A 21,124-nucleotide genomic window follows, 5' to 3' on the forward strand; every position below is an offset into this window, starting at 1 on the left:
ACAGTGGGTTATCTTAGAGTGAATCTTTCTTTATATTTCAAAACTATATTTTTTACATTAAATTAATTTTATTGAGCGAAATGTCAACCATATCGATTCAAGGAAACTTAATTTGCATAAAGGTTGGTTTTGATATCTTAAATTAAAAAAAAAAATGTTTTAGCATTTTAGATTTTCAATAAACTTTAGTCAATAAAATGTTTATTCAAAGAATAATTTATTAGCATTTCTAAAGAAAAGAAAATGTTAAAGTATTTGTATCCCCCTAAGTAACTTCATCAAACTTGACTCATTAATTTGGATTATTGTGACTTTGGGAAGACAAAGACCTAAAATAAAATAGAATAGAACGAAAAAGGTAAGGATTGTCTTGTCTCATTGACATAGTGTTGATCAGTTGTAAAGCAGACAAAAATTACAGGAAGTGTCTTTGGTCTTTTAGCATGGAATGGCTTATTCAATAATCAATAACCCATCTGTAAAAAAGACACATTTTCTGGTGCACTCCGCCCAATTTATGGCTCCTCAGAATGATGTTTTTTTAATCATCGATTCTAACTCATAACCTATTAGCTGTTTGAGCTAAATCATTACATATATATTCTCAATGGCATCAACCATATAAAATCTGCATTACAATATAGCCCATAAAGTTCTTGCCTCTCAGGAGTTATATTTTTTCTAGTTGAGCACTTACCCAAATAAGTCATGACTTCTGTTCTCTCCACTGCAACTTCATTGGCTACCCTCTCCTTCAATCATGGGGTCAGAACAACAACCACTCACCAAATGAAGAAACTGTCCACAGTGGTAAGAAAAACACTGTTTTCTTCATTGAAATAAGTTTGTATCTTGTACTGCATGTTATCAGTGGTTTAACTACCAAACACATGGATTAACTAACTTAAAGTTGTTCTAACTTAACCACTAATCTAAAATTCAAGTCCTTGATATTCAACCTGACTGTGCTAATACTCGATCAGAGGGAGAATTGTTGTCTGTAGTGATTCTTTGTTGTCATCATTTGTTTTCTTATGCAGGGAAGCTCTGTATTTAGCGGGCTAAAACATATAAACAAAGTCCAGTTGAAAAAGGCAACAAAATGGACATTTGCATGCTCTGGTGGCATTAATAGTACAATCTCTTGTTCCATTGTAATAATTTCTTTCTCCCACTTTCCCTAGTTAAATACTTATTTCCTAAGTCTCTTGTTTTGTTGGCTTCTCTTATGTGTTCCATTTACTGGTTGAAGGCTCAACAAGAAACTCTGCAAATTGTACAATGCACAATTGCGAAGCAACTTTCTATTGATGAAACCACTGTGACTCCACAAACTAAATTTTCAGAGTTGGGTGCTGATTCTCTTGACACTGTAAGGCCTCAAATTCTAGCACTGTTTTTAGTTGTATCTTATATGATACAAGATAAATAAGTATTAATCTAGGCATAAAGTGGTTTGTCATATGTTCTGATATGCCTAAATTTAAATAGGTTGAAATCATGATGGCTTTGGAAGAGAAGTTTGACATTTCTATTGGAGAAGGTGGAGCTGAGAACATCTCTACCGTCCAAGATGCCGCTGATCTGATTGAGAAGGTGAAGACTGCTTCAACCTAAAAGAAGCTGGGGTCAAACCATAGCTGTCCTTTCAGATTTTGACAGAAATTGGTATAGAATGCTTAATGTCTAATGTATTGTCATCTACGCATTTACCTCTTAATTTCCTCAAATAATAATTGCTGTTTCAGTCTTTTTGAATTGAACCAATCAATTGCTTGAGGCCATGTAACAATTAATCATCTATTTGAGTAAATAGCTGATACATACTCAATCTTTGGATTGTGCATGTATGAAGATATGTCGCTGAATTTTGTTATGAAATGAGAATTAAATCCTTAACACTAAGCACCAGGGGTGTAACAAAAGCAGAAACATATATTTATATATAATAGCAATTTTCAAGCTTCATTGAGTTCACTGAGAGATTTCAGAGTACAGAAGTGATATTTACAAAGGAAAAAGAAAACCATATATACATAAGCTGGTTTTGTACTCATTTTGATGCTCGGAATCCCATGAAGCATTGGCTCAATCTGCTGGGTAGACCCTGCATCACCTGAGCCATTTTATTGGTTGGTGAAAGTACTCATATATTCATATACTTTATACTATATAATATGTGCAATATAGAAAGGTGCCATGCATAATATAACATGGCTCCCTTCGGAAATTGGAATCAGTGGTGCTGTATGTACAGAAAACGTAATCCCTCTCTGCCTCAGCGGGATGATATTCAAGTTAATTAAAAGCAAAACATCTCCTTTCCCCTCTCAGTAGCGATCCAAAGAACTCAGAATCACCCTGCAGAGTGCAAAACACAACAACCATAATGAGAAAATAGGCATGTTAATACGAGAGACACATATGTCACGTTAAATGTCGCAGAAATTAAGAGAACAATAATTGAAAATCAGAGAACCAATCGTAAATTGTCGGACTTCTATTTGCAGCACTCTCCACTGTTGACAATTTCCTCCTCGTGAACTTCTTGAAATCACCGCCGGGCGACTCCTCTGCAATTGTCACAAAACTTGAATTCATGCTACAACTTCGTAAATGTTTTATTAATGTAACATTCTTAATAACTGGTCGATTTAATCGAAAAAATCCGACAATTTCTGTTTGCTTTATAGAGAGAGAGAGAGAGAGGTTGTTACGAACGAGACAAGGGGGAGCGAGGGGTGACAGGCGCAGAAGAAGAAGGAGAAGCAGTAGCAGAGGTTGAGGTGCTTCCCAGACCAGAGTGAGTCCGAACAATGGTGATGCTGCGGCTGATCGGAACATCCTCCGGCACCGTTGGATGGAAGGCGGTGCCGGCGGAGAAGGTGTTAAACTTTCGGAGCTTGCCCAGACCCGTTTCCGGTGCGGGACCCGCCAACGTTTCGTCCCAAAGCTTGTGAAGAAAACCCATCATATACACTATATCTTCTCTTTTCTCACGAATATTAGTATGTGCGAGTTTGCAACACGAGATCAAAGATGAAGGGAGCGAAACGACAGAGAGAAAAAAAAACCAGAAACAAACTTTTTTTTTATAATTTTTCTTTTTTTTTTGTTTGATTTTTGTCAAGAATGAGCGATTACTTATAACGAGAAATGGAAGGTTGAGTTAACAGGTTTAATTAATTAACTAATTATTGATTAATTATGGAGACTTAGCTCCGGCTAATAAGGGTTAGTTTTCAGCCATCTATTTACATACCCGTTGCTATGTTGGCTCTGCCTAATTTTGTACACATTTTATGTTTTTTATTTTTAAATTTTTTTTATAATATAATTATTTATTTAATTGTAGGTTGAGTATAATTCAAATATAATTTCTGTGTAAAATAAATAAATTTTGGTAAACTTAAAGTTATTGTACATGGAAAATAATGAAATAAAAATTATTTCATAAAAAAGTTGCCCTTACAAACACAATTTCAATTTAAATAATATAAAAAAATCTAAACATGTTTTAAAGCATACCTTTTATTTAAGTTTTTAAAAAATAATCTCAGGGTCATAATTAGAATCATAATTCTACATTCATTCAAAAAATAAATAGTAAATCACCTAAAGTCATAACATAAAGCACAACTTCTTCATCAAAATTATTAAAAAAATTGTATTTACAATAATAATTTCTTATTTGCAAAGTGATATTTTCAAGCTCAACTTATCCATTTACATATTATTTTTAAAAAGAAACTTACCTATATAAAAAAATGGAACATAAATTACATCATTTTAGTGATTGAACCTATTATTAGCTTTTGAAAAAAAAAAAGTCTATTATTTGTTTTCATTTTTTTAAAAATCCGTTACTTTTCATCATTATTCACACATTTTAAATAGATTTCTATTGAATGAATGAAGATAGATCCAAACCCTAAATACATGCACTAATTATATTTATATTTTTTAAATTAAATACGTCGAATTTAATCTATTTAGCCATTAATAACTATAGTAATAACATCTCATTAACATGCGACATAATGTGTTAGTTTTGACAAATAAATACATTAATATGGCATCCTCACATGTGATGTGATGATATGTTGATGGCATACTAAAATTTAAAATTACACCACTGGGATGATTTATGAACCAACATTGTGAAAACAAAGTATTTTAAACATCAAAATTATGTACTTTTTTCTGAATAGAAAAGATTCATAAATAAATACATCATATAAGTCAAAAGGATCAACATTGAGTGAAAAACATAACACAGGGGTACAGATAGAAACCCTTTCTTGTTACCTATTCGGTTTTCTAATTAGGGCAGTTTCTTCCTGCACCCCTACATTTTTCTTCCTACACCCCCATAATGTTATGCAAAGACTAAATTATCCCTATTATTCTTTAAAAACCCTAAAATACACTTGAACTATATTTATTTTTTGCATTATGGATTATGGAATCCAGAAAAATTTCGGATTGACACTTCCGGTAAAATTTCGAATCCACCAATCCGTAATTTAAAATATGCATCATTCAAAAAAGCATTCCGGATCCACCAATCCATAACAGAATATGCATTCCAGATTCAAAAATCTGTAATTTAAAAAAAAAAGCATTCCAAATCCATAAATCTGTAATAGAATTAGACTTCCAGATTCAACAATCTAGAAATCAATAATTTATGCAAAAATTGCTTCCAGAACACTCCCTCATCCGGAAAAAAAAAATTCAGTTCCGGATTGTTGAATCCGTAGCACACTCCCAGATTCCTATTTTCGGTAACCATGGTGTCCTTTTTCAAATAAAGTATTAAGGCCAATTTCGGGATTTAGAAAATTGTGGGGGTGCAGGAAGAAAAATATAGGGGTGCAGGAAGAAGAAGCCTCTAATTAGGCCCAACCAATATTTCTTTATTTGGTAAAGAGTAAGTCCAGTGAAGTGAGTATCTTTTTGGTTTCTAATAATAAATCCAAATTTTTTTGAAATGAGGAATTGAACAAGAGAAAGGAGAGAAGGGTGTGAGGATAAGATTAATTAAGGTATTATATGATTTTTAAAAAATATTATTAATGTGAAAATTCAAAAGGGGGCTACAAATAGAAACCCCTTTTTAAATTTGAATGGGTATCATAAGGCTTCTATGGTCTCAAAGTTAGACCGTCCAGTTTTTGGGCTTGAGCCCAATTGAATCACAGCTGCAAGTATTTGTAGGCAAATTCTTCTTGCAACTCCATAATTTCTTGTGGCACCCCATATTTTCAAAAAATACCAAAATTGTCCAATTTGGAATACAAATTTTGTATTCTGAATTTTACAACCCATAATTAAATTTTGATATGTATTTCAGATTCTATAATTCAAAATACAATGTACCCAACATGAATGATTGATTATTTAGACACATATCCTCTAGTTGTCAAGATGATCATTGTTCGTCTACTCATTGCTCTAACTGTTTCTAAGAACTGATTTTTAGAACAACTTGAGGTAAATAACACATTTTTCCATGGTGATTTAAATGAAGAAGTTTACATGATCTTACCCCCAATGACTAAACACCAACAAGCCAAATAAAGTGTGTTAGTTTCTATGTCCTAAAACAAGCAAGCATGTAGTGGTATGCTAAGCTTTCTTCAACTCTACATAACCTCAAATTCATTCAATCTTCTTCCGATAACTTCTTATTCACTAATAAAAATGTCACTTACTTTCTTGCCTTACTCGTTTATGTGGACGACATCATTCTTGGCGGTGACAATCTCAACGACATGAACAAAGTTAACGAATTTCTAAATGAAAGTTTTAAAATGAAAGGTTTTGATCAACTGGAATTTTTTCTTGGGGTTGGAGATAGCTTGCTCAATCAAAGGGATACATGTTTGTTAAAGAAGTGTGCTCTTGATATTTTAGTAGACTTCAAAATGTGTGCAGCCAAACCATGTTTTACACCTATGACAACAAACGTAAAACAAATGTTCAATAAAGTTGAATCATATCTTCGAATGATTGGAAGGTTACTTTATTGACTAACACTAGACTTGACATCAAATTCGGTGTACAATTTTGGAGCCAATTCCTCCTATTTATCATCACAATGTTGTGGATCGTATCCTAAGGTACATAAAGGGCTCTCCTGCATAGGGTGCTTTTTTTCCCTTGCTTATACAATTAAAGGTTTTCAACAATTCAAATTGAGAAGGGAAAACTACTTTAGATGATTCTAAGTTATCTCTTGCAATGAATCAAAATTCAATTTTTTTTTTTTACATATTCTTGATAAACTAGTGTATATATACATATGTAAGAAGACCTGTTTGGAAAGTATGAAGCTCCCTTAACATCACACTGTAAAGATTTTTATTGCATATATCTTGGAAAACAAAAAAATTGAGCACCATATCTCGTTTTTCCTCCAATGTTGAGTATCGAGCTCTAGCTTACACTTCCTGTGAGTTACAATGACTAATGTTTCTTTAATGTGATCTCCAAATTTATCCTTATCATCCGACTAACCTTTATTGTTATAGCCTAACAACTAGGCTAATTGTTATGAATCTTATTTTTCACTAGCGTACAAAGCACAATGATGTAGATTGTCACGTGATTACGAAACTTCAAGCAAAATATTTTCATCTTCTTCCATCAAAACTTCTAAATAGCCAACATATATCTTTATCACAACTTTAGATCATCACATCAAAACTTATATGCCTTTTTTTTCCGCTTTCTCTAACCATAGAAATGCAATATAATATCATAATCTATCTTACTGAACTTTGTTGGAATTATTCCGTCACTTGCTAACCATCCATAAATATCTAGTCTTACACACAAGATGTACAAGTCTTGCTATGAGAGAGTGTGTAAGATATCTCACATAAACTAGATATAAAACTGAATTATAGTATATAAACTATGACAAACTTCACTTCATAAGTCGATTTTGTGAAGACGAATTAAACTTAAATTTACTTTATACTAAATCACGTGTTGGTCTTAAATGTGTGTTGGTCTTAAATGTGTGTTACAGTGTCATAACTTGGGTTTGTTTGTTTTTTTAAGAATATATCTTGGTGCAAAATAGTCTTATTTTTTAAGATTTGAATTGTTTAAGGATTAAAGAAACTAAAAAAAAACACACACATTTAGTAGTACTTTTATTTGAAGTGTAAATTAGCAGTGATTTTCTTGTCAAGTTAAAAACCAGAACATTGCATTGAGTACCAACTACCGAAAACCAATCAATGAGAATGACAGACTAAAGTTGTGGTGCCGCCATGGTTTACGCTTTTTGCTCAAACACTTGGAAACTATGGACAACCATCAAATTCTATGTTAAGCCCAAGTTGCACAACTTGTGCAACAAAAGCCAACCAATTATTGTGCCTCAAGGACCCACAAATTACACTTCTGGCAATTAAAATATTTGGCTACTTGCAAGGAATTGGGGCCCCAAAATGCCTTCAAACCCAAAAGTGAACTAGAAGTGTCTATCTGAATATCTGCTCTATTTTTTAGTTGAGAAATTGTTTTGTAATCTGCTCATGTTTCCATAGCATGTGGGGTCTCTCTGCACGTGCTTAGGGCCAATCCATTTATAGAATTAATGTCCACCACCTGCCATTTTCCTTTGCTTCAATTCATCTTTTCATTCATTCCACACGTTTTCATGATGTCAGGAAAAATATCTTTTAAGGCCAGAGAGGAAGTGGAATGCACTCCACATCCTTGAATTGGACAATTTGTCAAATATCACTGAATAAGTTTCTGTTCTGTTGTGTTACCCTCCTTATCCTTTCTTTCCCTTGTCTACTTTAGGCTACACAAGAAGAATATTCCCTTCAAATCAAAGTGAACATTAAGAACTGTGTCTCAATTCTGAAACAAATGGTTAATATTGCACTTTTGAACTAAATATCTGAAAATGAAATAGTGGCAATTGGCACAAATGAAGAAGCTTAAACGATTCCTCAACTGATTTCAATTTAAATTACTAGCATGAAACTGCAACAGATTCAACAAGAGATTGAAGGTGCCACTACCATAGTTTTTGTATGGCATGGCAGGAAGTTACAATGGCCTAGAACTAATTCTGTATAAACTATGCTCTTCCTTAGTTCTTTTCCCCTCCTAAATTTTGAATTGTACAAGTTCATTACTCTGGAAACTCCTGCGTAGCTATTAGATTAAACATCATGTTCGTAGGACATTTTTTGCTTTCTGCCATTTCTATATCTTTTGCTACCTCCTCCTTCTGGAATTCCCTCCCTTTCCTCCTCTATATCTTGGAGTAGGTTCACCTGTCTTCACACCAAGATCAAGAAATACAAAGTCAGTTTAAGTCTTATCATAATGCATGAGGTATTATGCCATGTAATGTATATGAGGCACATGAATTTGGACTTACACAATTACCAGCCAAAAACCTGAGATAAACGAAATTGTATAAGCAGAAAACTAGAGGGAATCACTTACCACTTTTACATGCCTCACACATACTTCATTCTTTTGTATCCTCACTCACTGGTAATGATAGTTTACATGACCGACCTTGTGGACACGAACAACATAAAAGACTGAATGAAAGATTCAACTAAAAATAAACTATCTTTTCCCTTAACCAATACCCCCAACAGATCATGCAAATTCTTGTTGAGTTTAATTTCCATGTACTGTCAGTCCAACACTTCATTTCTCATAATCATTATGTATGGCATGGATGGTATATGATGTATCAAATGAAAAAATATGAAAAATGCAGTATATACTGACCCCAAAACAGAAATTCTGGTAACTGGTATCAAAGACTGAGGAATCCTCTGCCTTCCCAAATTTCATCTCAGTGGAATTGCGTTTATTTGAACTAGAACTTTCACTGTAAGTCATGTAAGCAGATGAAGTAGAGCAATTGGCAGAAGAAAGAGAAGAGCTTCCATCCAATCCAATATCAGCTTGAAACATGTCTTCAAACAACTGTTGCAACTCCTCAAAGCTCTCCTCTCCATTTTCCTGTTATTTCACACATAAATTCATCAATTGTCTATGCCCAAATAAACTTGGCACCAACCTTTAGATGCTTTCAATTTTTTTTCAAACTTTTACAAGATTATCATACCAAAGATGGTCCTTTCAAAACTAGCAAACTCAATGGACTTCTCAGACCTATAGTTACAATTTAAAATATTCGAGAAGAGTTAATTTAGTTTTAATGGACACTTATTGAAAATTTTGATGATTATAATTTAGGCAAGAATGATAAAAAAAGGTGTTGGCTAACTGGCCTTCAACTAGTTGTTGATTTGGTCTGCGGCAAGAAACTTCAATATTAATCTTTTTTTTGGTCCAACAAGAAACTTCAATAATAGCCTTCCTATTTCATAGCATTTGGTTAGGTCCCAAGTCCAAAAAAGAAAAAAAGGTGGCTTGGTGACAATGGATTGGTCCATTCATGACAATCGAAAAACTATAAACTACATAGTATTTGACAAAAGCAAATACTATGTGTATGTCTAGCTTTATGCATCAAACAAAAAAAATATATAAAACAAACAACATTGAAATCGCATAGCTTTCTGACCCAACACCCCACTAGCTAGATGATGACTCACATTTGATTTGGTCTGACTCATCATTGTTAACATTTCGTCCAAAAAGTCCCCCATGCCCTGCAAAAGGAAATTCATTGTTTGATCAGCTCAAATAAATTATCGGATCACGAACAAGATTCAGTCCCCTCCACCAAAACCAAACTCGATTCGATGAATTATTCCCATCTCACTGAATTCTATAAGCAACATGCCCATGTGATTTGTGACAAACAAATTGACTTGTAGTATCAAAGCTTGTGCCTTTGTGGCAATCCCAATGAATACAGCCAAGTATTTGTAGGACTAATCGAATTCTTATTACTCCACAAGAAGATGCCCCTTCTAACACGAAAACAAAAACATGGACGGTGCAAAAAACAGAAACGTGACAAGACTCCAGGACAACAATAACACTCATGCATTCACACAATCTAATCATCACCGTTGAGTGAAAATCAGACCCTTCCAATCTCATGCATATTTTAAATATACAAGTCTTCTACTCTTCATTCACCTATTCTGATTACAAAATCGAAACAGTATAAAAATTAATAAAAAAATACGTGACTTCTAAAATGGTTATGTATATGATGATTGAATCTCAAATCTACACTATTTACTCTCCTTATTCCAATTTGGAAAGCCCCTTGAAAAAACAAGTTTTACCCTTAAACACAAAGAAGAACAGAATTGAAAAAAGATAGAACCACATTGGTTACTTTGAGAAAAAAGAGGGTCAAACTAAAATTGCTTCACTTCAAGGCAATGAAACATAGGGATGAGCAGAACTTAGGGCATGGTTACTGTAGAAGATGGCATGAGATGAGGTGAGTGACTTACGTTTTCGTCGTCATCACTATCGTAGACTCCAACGTCGTACATTAATCTTTTGTTGGCGTCAGATAAAACTGTCACAGAGGAAAAACACCATTTACATCAACCAAACAGCACAGAATGAAATTTCCAACAAGAACAAAAATTCCAACTTTGTTTCAATTTTTAGGAGAAAATGAACAAGTGAATCATGGGTCAATGTTCAATCGTGGAAACATCAAAAGGGCATTACCAGAATAGGCCTCCCCAATTTCCTGGAATTTCTTTTTAGCTTGTTCCACTAACTCTGAATTCCCAGATGCTGAACAACGATCCGGGTGCCATTTCTATCCAATCAAAAAACAAAACATCATTCATAACTGTTAATTTTGAAGAAACATGGTTCAGAAATGAGAAAAGCAGAACAGAGAAAGAAGCATTTGGGTTCAATTCCAACCTTTGCAAGTTTCTTATATGCATTCTTTAGCTCCAATTCAGTGCACTCCTTTTTCAACCCCAAGATCGTATAGAAGTCACTGCTTTTGTTTCCTTCATTAGCCATTGTTATTCCCACCACCACCAACAAACCAAACTTCCCACAAAAAAAAAACCACACCAAAGGAAAACTCTCCACCGAACCAATCAAATATCAAACCAAGGTTTGTTGTCGACAAATTGAACTTACACACAAACTCAGTACAGCCATAACATTAAAAAAGGAACACCAAAATCACACACAATCACAACAATATTAATACCACTGTTAAGTAAATGGTATTATATATACACAAATATATTATAAAACTTTGATGGCAAGTTGGGTTTGGTGCTCTACATGTTTGTGAATAGGGACACGGAACTCAGCACTTGCTTTTGATTCCGTGGAGTGAAAGGTGAAGAGCAAATTAGGATCTCATGAACACTCCAGAACCTCGAACCCTGCCTTGCACCTTATATAGTTTTTTTTTTATATTTGGTTTTCATACTCTTTAAAGGAAAAATAAAGTATGATAAAAACACCCTTTTAGTTTTATTCTAGTTTCCTCAATTTTTTGTAAAATACTAATTACAATTTTGATGAAGTGCATGTAAATTAGTGATTTTTTTAAAGAATATGTATAAAAAAGTGTTCTTTAACAAAATGGATGGAAGTAAAAAACAATAAAAATTGATGAAAAGCAAGGTGGTTGATTTTGACTATGGTATGAGAATAGAGGGTGGTAACGTAGGGCTGAGAATCTGTGGTGGGTTAGATATTTCATGGGAGGGTGTGTCCAGAAGGTTCTTTCTTTGTGATTGTGAAACTCCATTTTTTCTTTGTGAATGTGAAAGTCCTTTTCTTTATGAGTTTGTGAATTTTAAGAGGAGAGAGATGAAAGTGTGGGTCCCACTGGTTTTTGGGGCTGTTTAACAGCTTGGAGAAATTGATTGCTGCTGCCTCGTCGCACTTGTCACTGTCCTATAACATACACAGAAAAAAGGTTAAAGACTCAACTCACTTTTCCAAAGTAGGTTATGTTTCTGCAAAATATATACAATAAATACTTCATTATAAAGCTTTTTTGTTATTAAATTTGTAATATTAAAGATCAACTTCACACTAAGAAAAGTTTATTATTATTCTGTCTCCCACGTTCATATACTTAATGGTCACGATCCAAAAATATAATATTTCAATTTCAGAAAAAAAAAGAAAAAAAAGTGACACTATGGAATTTTGGAAGATGAGACTAGACATTAGGGAATGTCGTCAGCATTCATTGCATGTTTGCATGCAAGGTGAAAATAAGAGAAAACTAGGTTTACACACTTAATCCATAAAAATATTATTTCAAAAAGAATATAATTAAGAAAACTATTATTTTTCTTTTTTTATCAGTTGATTGTTTTTTGTCTTTTTTTTATTAAATATTTTGTTTTCACAAACTCTCGGTTCTAGATGATATTTGTAAAAAATACTCTGATGTTGAAGTTAGATCCTGATATTTAGTGTTTGATACCATTAATGTGTATATCTCTTTATATGATTATCACGGATTCTTTGTTATTGAACTGGATTAGAGTTTTGGATCATAATGAGAAACGTCTTACCTATGTTGAATTAGTAATGTTGAATTACTGTTTAATGCATTTAATCTTATGTTGAACCTAATGAATTTTGTTCATGTCAACACTAACCGAATGCCGAGAGCTCTATTTATCGTCTAGTACAAACCGACACAGTTTATAATATAATTTCTCCAGAATCTGATACATGATTATAATTTAATTACCATTTTCTATTTCTTTCTTTAAGTACTTGGTTTTCTACTCAAACAAAGACTTGATATATAGAGTTTTGTAAATTTATGAAATGATTTCTTGCAAAAACCAGTCTTGATGCAGAAACACAGTAGTAGAGTGAAGAGAGAAGAGTGATATTTTGAAGTATTGGGTTATAGGGCAGTGATCTTTGATCTCATGTGATGCAATGAAGTAGACATGAGGTATGATCCCGTGGGACCAGAAAGTGCTGAACCACAAGAGTTATGGCAGTGACAAAGACAAATAGTCCTTTGGATGGTGGTCCCTCATGGCCATGTAGGACTAGAAGTCCCTCGAAATCACGTGCCACATCGTGACACAATACCACACTAATATGTATGATACCACCATCTTCAATTCTTCATCACACGCATGCACTCAAAGGAGACATTGTCTTGCAAGTAGAAGGAAAAGAAGGGTATGTGGATCGTGGACCACTCATGGCCTTAGCTTGCATGAACACTCTAGCACCTATGTTCATGGTAACCTTTTTTTTTTTACCATTTTCACTACTTCTTAATCTTCTACTTTTACATGCAAATTTCTCTCTTGTTTGAATTTGATTAGACTGGTTTTGATTGGGTAAACTTTTGGACTGTTTATGAAATCATTTTTTGTTTGAATTTCAACCTATAACGAGTTCAAATATAATTCAAATGTTTTTTGTTTTTGTTCACAGAAGATTGAAATGGGCAACAAGCATTTTTGTCCACATGATTCTTTTATAGAAACTGAACCATTCAGTCAAAATTATGGGTGACCCCTTATTCATAAGATGTAAGTTTTAAAAATAATAGAAAACAAACAATTGTATTGTACGTGATGAGAAGAGTTAACACCGACAATTTATGTGTGAAAAAAGTAGTTAAAATTTATTATTTTACATGTTTTTCTTATATAGATAAAACAAAACCCCCTTTGTATTATTTTCTTAGATAAATTTATTTCTTAACTATTTAACAATTTATAATTTATTAATTAAAAAAGACATTAAATTGCTATATATATTCCCACCGATTTTTTTTATTGTTTTGTATTTCGCGAAGTTCCCTTTGTTTATTTAAATAAATGACGGATTTAAGTTCTTCAAACTAAGCAAAAAAAAAGTGAGTATCTAAGCTCTTTTTAGGATTTCTACTATCTTCCTAAAATGATACAATCATCGTATTTTGCAAACTAGTTTTATAAAATTAGATTAAAAATATTTTTTTTTCTTATATATCAAAATTTATCATCACAAAATTGGTTGAAGACTAATAAAAAACATATCTATGTCTAAATCAACTTCACAACATCAATTTATAAGATAATATACCATTCGTTCATATCCTAATTGATGTGACATTTCTAAAAATTTTAGTCCCTACTTTTAGAACTTAAGTGATAATAACAACATATGTTTATGAACAAAGTGAAAAAAAAGTTAATTTAAGATATTTCAACAAAATACTAAAAACCTATTCAAGTTTTTTTTCTTATTTTTAAAAATTAGTATTATAATAAAGAAAATACTTTATTTATAATTTTTTTAGTGTGAATTGTTGGAAATAATTTTTCTAAAACAGGGCATCATGTTTAGGAGGAAAAGAAAAACCATATCCTTTCATTGGTTGTTGTCTTGTTGGAAGGCAATTGTCCACGAGTTCAAATTCCCATCTCATCATCTTAATCTTCAAAAAGTTTGTGGGGGCACTCCATTTTTGTTCAATATTTTCAGAAACTATTTTATTTCAGCTGGCTAAACTTGACCAATAACTCAGCAAAAACAAGGTTCATGGCATTGACTTCTTATGGCCATTTGCAACTAGTCTTTCACAACTTGCACACTGAAGAAAGACACCAATTTGCAGTAGTTTAATGCAGCCAAGAAGATACCCTTTTTGTTTAGTTACTTATGTTATGTGGCCCCATACACTCTAATCACACTTCCAATATTAGTAATAATTCAAAGAAAGGAGAAAAAGAGAACAATGCAAAATATAGCAAGTTGTTGCAAGAATAATAATTTAACTGTCAAGTGGCTTTACTGTGACATACAAGGACGTTTTATTATTATAAGAATTGATACTCTTAGTTTTGCTTTTTTTTACAGTAAATGCAACAAGTGGTGTTAGCTGGTTTCCTTTAATATACAAAGAGAGAAGAAGAGTTTATCCTAAGCTACAATTATTGTTGCATCACTCTATAATTTTCATTTTAAAATTCATCATTACATTAACAAAAGTATCATGTAGTAAGTTTATCTATAAAATCATACATTAATTTGAATTAAGGTTTATTAAATACAAAATACCAAATATCAATAATTTTTTATGTTTGTTTATAAGCAAATTATTCCTCCATCTCCATACATATTAATTGTGAAAAGTCAATTTTAATATTCCTTTTAAAAATTTTAAATAACTCTAAATAAAACATAACTCCATCTATCTAAATAATCTCAATTGCACTCCTGTACCCTGGTACTTCCCTTCCACTTGAGACACGTCCATTCTTTTTCAGCTACATCGTTTGATAGAGTAGTTCTTTATCATTTGCCATGTTTTAATTACTTCATAAGATAAATTCACACTTATTTGAGGACTTGAGTCTCTTGTAGTTAGAAGTTTGTCCTCATGTAACATCACAAAAAATTTATCAAGAAAGAAAATAACCATTGTTACACTTGTGATGGTTCCATGAAATTTGATTTTTTTATAATTTAAAACAAATTATGAACTCTCGGAATCAAAAGTTTACTCTACAATGTGAAAATAACTTTTTTTTTTGAGTTTTGTATTCCTATTTTGCATCTTGCTTACTTTCTTTCTAAGTTTTGTGACTTCTAAATTAAATTGTAGAAATAAGTGACATATGCAAAGCATCTGAACCCCTAGCCCAATTGAAGTGGATTGTCTTTGTGTATCCTTCTTCTAGTTACAATTCAAGAACAAAAAGATTTACATAGGCACTGTCCTTTCACAGAAACCTAATTTATTACTATTTTAATCACTGTAATGTAAGAACAGATGCTTATTTTACTAGTTTTTAATCACTGTAATGTAAGAACAGATGTTTATTTTGTCCAAGTTAAGAAGATATCTTTAAAATGCTTTAGTTTAAAAAAATCTAAAAATATTTTAGTGGGAAAACTAATACAAGTACTCTCATGAAAGATATTCATTCTAATTAATTCATTTACATGATTAAGTTAAGTAAGGTATACCAAAAACTATTTATATCCAAAGAGTAGATTTAACATAATAAGATGAAACAGTATGAAGCTTGTAGTTATAAGTTTATCTTATTAGGATCTTCAGTCATTGTGACTGATAGCACTGATAAGATAAGATATTTTCTGCAGAAAAATGCAGCAGATAACGAGGAGTGGGTAATGGCATATACTTCAAAAGGAAAAAGAAAAGTCTGCAAGCCCAATTATAGATCACATAATAAATCAAAGGAAACCTATGATATTTTCTTTATTGTGACATTAGTCCAAAAAGATCTATTATCTTGGTTACGACTAGTCTTTGTTCAAATACCACGTTGATCACATTTAATGAATATTTATTCCCAATAACATATTCATTTCCTCTGCAGAATTCAAAAATGAGATTTTTCAGGAAAATATAATCCAGTTGCATTCATATTAATGATATATTAAAGTTATTGCAAGATACCTAACACAAAAAATCAAATAAGTTTCATTCAAAGCAATAAGTAATGAATACACAAATTCTCCCTCCACCTCCCTACCTACCTTTATACCTCCATATTAATTATAAAAAATTAATTTTAACCTTTTCAAAAATTTTAAATAATCCTAAATAAATAATAACCTCATTTTTTTTAAATAACATCAACTATAACACCACAATCCATACATTCCTTCCAGAACAATTTAATTTTTTTTTCCAACCAGTATTTGAGAAAACAATTCCATCATTTGAACATATGAAAATTAAAAAAAAATTCGTTATATATATATATAATTTTGTACTTTATTTCTTGCATCTCGTTATTTTTTTTTAATTTTGTAGCTTCCAAAGAATGAAAAAAAAGCGAACGAAAACATAAAATCACCACAAATTTACCTCAATCACCAACACTATCAGCTACCACAAAAAACAACGACCACCTCCACTTGAAAATGAAAACAAAAATGCACTACATTCTCCAACATAACCAGAAGGAAATTGTTGAAAACACAAAAAAAAAATGTATGAAGATGGAGGGAAAATATATGGAGGGAGAGGGAGAATTTATCGTACATCCATTATCACTCTTTTCAAAACATTCTCAATTATCTATTTTTAGCTTAAATTTATAAGAAAACACAATATAAAAATGAGCCTCGGCCCATTTGTTTTAAAGTTAAGCATACTTTATTTTAGTGAAATAATTTTGAATTAATAAACAGCTGAAATTTGCCTTTCTATTGAAAAGTGAATTAATAAGTGATAATAGATCATGAAACATGCATTATTTTGAGTTATAATGATTTTCAGTCATTGGTAAGGATACTATTTCAAAGAGTACATCAGGAAATATATTGCTATCATTTCACATTTAGAAACCCTTTCTTAGCAGAAGGCATCAGTTAGTTTGGCAAACTAGAGTAGTAAGCTACTAATATCCTATAGCATGAGAAGATCATAATTGCTGTCATCAGCTTTAATTTATGTATGGGTACAAGACCAGCTCATGATGAGATTTGGCCACTATTACTAGGTTAGTAGCATTGCACATTTCTATCAAATTCATTCACCACATTTAATTCATGACCGACAATCCAATTATGTCAGCAATATTTTCAAGGTGACAATAAGTCTTGATTCTTCTGCTATGAACATGATGAAAACAATGAATTTTGTTCTTTGCAAGTGCTTACATTATTGGACCTACTATAGCACTCAATAATACAGTCTTTGTATCGGTACTGTGATAACTACCAAATACATTTTTCCATTGAGAACCATAAAATGATACATTATTATTACAAAAAAGGGCTCCCTAAAAGAAGAGGAAAATTCTTGATTTTTATGTGTAACCTATACACTTCATTCTGTCCTCAAGGCTTTGATCCAATCAAGTTCAACTCTGAAATCACCTGGTCCAGATCTAGCACCTGGGACACCACCCTCAGCATTGATAGACAAAGACATGCCCAAAATACGAGATGGATTCATTTCCAATTGTGCATCTATAACATTCCCTCTCCATGTAGGTAAATACCGAGCTAGAGGAATCTGGTCAATCAATGAATTTAATATGCATGTGATACCCATCACTTGTTTTGATATAGAAAATCAACTAGGTACAAACAACACAAAGAAACTCTTATGTCACTTGGCAAGGCTCACTACTTAGATTACACGATGTCATTGGACTTGGATGACGAGCATGAGTGATCCGTGTTTAGTATATTGAAATTTTTTATGTTGGCTGCTGAGGATCTACACAACCCTCCTTTTATCAGGGCATGAGCTGATTATGAAGCCATAGACCGAGATTAACCATGTACAAAACCTAGCAAAATTCTATCATATGTTGACATGTTATCCACTCAACTTGAAATAATAAGATTGGAGCACATCAAGACCTACTTTACTCACAAATAACAATGTTGATATTTGATACTTTTATGAGTAGCAGCCATGACGGCCTGAGTTGTTCCAAATATGAGCAGCACAAAAAATTACAATGTTAAACATAAGATCCACAGAAACAATCAACATTTCTTATTCACAAAAGCTACCTCGTATAAACTACAACTATGATACCACTAGAAAATAGTATGGCAAATTTTGAAAATCACAAGAGACGAATAAAAAGCCATAGTTTATCTAATTATTGTCATATTCACATCTTTATTGGTATTAAGTTTCAAAAGAATAACAAAGAAAAAAAACTTGTGAATGCAGTTAGAAGAAGTTGAAGTGCTTGTGAACAGTCTAAGATATATACGACTCTGATATGGTTATGACACAAACAACCATTATTTTGAAGTGTTTATACTTGCTTGGAAGCCTCCTGAAATGTATCAGAAGCTTTCCAACTTACAAATTCCATGATCCAGTGTTGTGTTAATGCTCTAGAGATTTATAATCAAAGCAAAACAGTACATTATTCCAAGAAATAGTGTACTGTTATAATTTGATTCCAGGAATAGTATTTCCTCATCACACCTAGACCTTTTATAAACATTGCAGTAGCAAGGCTTCTAAGGAAGTACATGAAAAGCTACAGAAGCAATGTGGTGATGTGCAACATCTTTCGTTGCATCTTATTGACTTGTCCAAGTCCTTATTTTCCCAAAGATAAACCTATAACTTTCGCCATTTAATTCGGCACAACTAGTAAAATAGTGTATGCAAAAGAAATTATCATAAGTTGTTGTAAGCAACAGGATATATACTTGAGCAGACATCCCACAAAAGAGAAGGTTTTAACAACACAGTGAAAGCCTGGTCAATCATGAGTAGGTTGCAAGCAGTGAGAAGCAAATAGAACTTACCTTTGTAATGTACCAGTTGCCTTCAGGCACATAAACAAAAGCCTGCCATGAGTTATCTTCCATCTGTCCCGGTGAATTGACCCAATTCTCTGTGTAGATCTGTACAAAAATCACCCCAGGCAGAATGCTCATAAAACCACCTCAGAAATGAAATTTTTAAGCCCTCAACTTCTAGATTTTCTAGCATAACATAATTGGCAATGAAAAAGTGCACTCACAGTAGATATATAACATCTTCCATCTCCTTTAAGTTTCATAGCAATAGTATCATATGAATCCAAATCAATAAAGCCATCAAACTGCAAAGACACAAAGAACTGTGTAAGAATAACATATTTAATATAGAATTTCTCTCCCGCTCACTGTCAGTGTAAAGATTTTTCCACTAACAACTAATCAGAAATCCTCTTAGATATGTTTTTTTAAAATAGTTAGTACAAAACTGAACAATATTATCATACTTCAAAGATGACAATATCAACGATTGAATAGCGAAAAAACCCTTTATAACTTACATTGTTAGTGCATTGTAATCAAATTTGTTTGTACAGAAAAAACAAAAATCAAGCACCAATAATCACATTAATTAAATATAACATGGTTTTGAAAAAATCAACCTTTTTTGAGCGCATTCCACAGAAGCCACTACGACTGATGTTCCATTTAGAGCCCTCAGAGACATCTTGAGAGAGGTTCCCGGAGAAGATTCCAGAAGTTACCCCATTCTCCGACTCTGTTATCTGCAGAGACGCAGAGGACAAACCTGGGTAACAACGAATCATTAAAAACCCCGAAAACTAAAAGGATGAAAGAAAAAAAAAATGTAAACTTCACTAGAATCAATGAAGTAGTGGCACGAAACGAGGCACCCCACCTCCAAATTCGGAATCCGAATACAAATGCCACTTGCTTAACTCTTGCTTGGAATTGAAGCTGAAGATGGGTCTCTCCGGTGGTGGCATCAAATCATCGAGATTACCGGATATAGCTTTTGTTCCAATGCAGAAAGGAGTTACAGAGAGCAAACATTTAGAGTAACAGAGAATGAATTGAAGATTGAAAAGAAAAAGAACCTCTCTTGGTGGCATCAACCGAAGCTTGTATCAGTCTTCGCAATCTCGACATCTCTCCCTCTCTGCTTGGCACCGCCGCCGCCACCACCAACAGTGGCGACAGCCCCAACCAACAGGCTTATCACTAAACGGGCCTTCTTTTTTGGGCTTCTTCAGTTTTTGGCCCAACTATGCAGCCCAAAATCTTGTGTCTGTAAGTGTAACAAGTTTAGGACTGTTTCTTCCTGCACCTCCATACCTTCTTCTCTCACCTCCATAAATTTTCGAATTTCCAAAAATGCCTCTTTATAATATTTTGGATTACGTAATTCAGAATTCATTTTTTAAATTTGTAATTAGCTTCCGGATTACATAACCTGGAAGCCTTTTTTCAGATGCATGATTACTTTCCGGATTATATAATTCAGAAGTCTTATTTAGCTTTCAGATTATGTAATCCGGAAGTCTTTTTTCAAATGAGTTTTCGAATTACATAATCCAGAAACTAATTTATGGAGGTGACACAAGAAGGATAGAAATGTATTTTTCATGTTGTGTATGAAGGTGACAGAAGAAGATATAGAGGTGGAGGAAGAAACCGTCCAAGTTTAGTTGTCCCATTTTAGTTCATACATCATAAAAAAATCTTGTAATTTCGGTTTCATTCTTAATTTGACATATATTAATATTAAGGTATTTTATTTTTTAATATTTTGATTAACTAAATCATTTCTTTATGGTACCTAAAATGAAAATGTTAAATCTATAGTTTAATTGGATAAAAAAAAATAAACGTGTGCATTATTTAAAATTTGAATAAAATTACTGTTCTTATAAAATTTAGAAACTAAAACTGCAAT

General features: G+C 32.6%; 4 protein-coding genes across 8 annotated transcripts; 1 reads left to right on the plus strand and 3 right to left on the minus strand.

The window, feature by feature from the left end:
- Nucleotides 1-620: 620 nt before the first annotated feature.
- LOC137819007 (acyl carrier protein 4, chloroplastic-like) lies at nucleotides 621-1,748 on the plus strand. Its single transcript, XM_068622703.1, has 4 exons — nucleotides 621-810; nucleotides 1,041-1,154; nucleotides 1,253-1,372; nucleotides 1,492-1,748. Exons 1-4 carry the CDS (start codon nucleotides 709-711, stop codon nucleotides 1,615-1,617), a joined length of 462 nt encoding a protein of 153 aa, XP_068478804.1. The 5' UTR covers nucleotides 621-708; the 3' UTR covers nucleotides 1,618-1,748.
- Nucleotides 1,749-1,917: 169 nt separating this feature from the next.
- On the minus strand, nucleotides 1,918-3,122 carry LOC137819502 (dormancy-associated protein homolog 4). Of its 2 annotated transcripts, none has more exons than XM_068623377.1 (3): nucleotides 2,722-3,122; nucleotides 2,499-2,573; nucleotides 1,918-2,361 (listed from the first exon to the last, which is right to left on the minus strand). In XM_068623377.1, exons 1-3 carry the CDS (start codon nucleotides 2,972-2,974, stop codon nucleotides 2,357-2,359), a joined length of 333 nt encoding a protein of 110 aa, XP_068479478.1. In that variant the 5' UTR covers nucleotides 2,975-3,122; the 3' UTR covers nucleotides 1,918-2,356. The 2 variants fall into 2 exon arrangements, with proteins under 2 accessions (XP_068479478.1, XP_068479477.1); XM_068623376.1 differs by having other exon boundaries at nucleotides 2,480-2,573; nucleotides 2,722-3,112.
- A 4,840-nt stretch (nucleotides 3,123-7,962) lies between these two features.
- LOC137818590 (uncharacterized) lies at nucleotides 7,963-11,744 on the minus strand. Of its 4 annotated transcripts, none has more exons than XM_068622112.1 (7): nucleotides 10,867-11,736; nucleotides 10,663-10,756; nucleotides 10,437-10,504; nucleotides 9,618-9,674; nucleotides 8,782-9,018; nucleotides 8,485-8,559; nucleotides 7,963-8,309 (listed from the first exon to the last, which is right to left on the minus strand). In XM_068622112.1, the coding sequence occupies exons 1-6, from the start codon at nucleotides 10,969-10,971 to the stop codon at nucleotides 8,530-8,532; spliced, it is 591 nt and encodes a 196-aa protein (XP_068478213.1). In that variant the 5' UTR covers nucleotides 10,972-11,736; the 3' UTR covers nucleotides 7,963-8,309; nucleotides 8,485-8,529. The 4 variants fall into 4 exon arrangements, with proteins under 4 accessions (XP_068478213.1, XP_068478212.1, XP_068478211.1 ...); XM_068622111.1 differs by having other exon boundaries at nucleotides 7,963-8,313; XM_068622110.1 differs by lacking the exon at nucleotides 8,485-8,559 and having other exon boundaries at nucleotides 7,963-8,313; nucleotides 10,867-11,744.
- A 5,761-nt stretch (nucleotides 11,745-17,505) lies between these two features.
- Nucleotides 17,506-20,450, minus strand: LOC137818960 (probable complex I intermediate-associated protein 30). Its single transcript, XM_068622629.1, has 6 exons — nucleotides 20,286-20,450; nucleotides 20,087-20,200; nucleotides 19,830-19,975; nucleotides 19,431-19,511; nucleotides 19,213-19,311; nucleotides 17,506-17,944 (listed from the first exon to the last, which is right to left on the minus strand). Exons 1-6 carry the CDS (start codon nucleotides 20,335-20,337, stop codon nucleotides 17,756-17,758), a joined length of 681 nt encoding a protein of 226 aa, XP_068478730.1. The 5' UTR covers nucleotides 20,338-20,450; the 3' UTR covers nucleotides 17,506-17,755.
- Nucleotides 20,451-21,124: the final 674 nt, after the last annotated feature.

Source organism: Phaseolus vulgaris, chromosome 10, assembly GCF_000499845.2.
Source record: "Phaseolus vulgaris cultivar G19833 chromosome 10, P. vulgaris v2.0, whole genome shotgun sequence".
Lineage (NCBI taxonomy): Eukaryota > Viridiplantae > Streptophyta > Magnoliopsida > Fabales > Fabaceae > Phaseolus > Phaseolus vulgaris.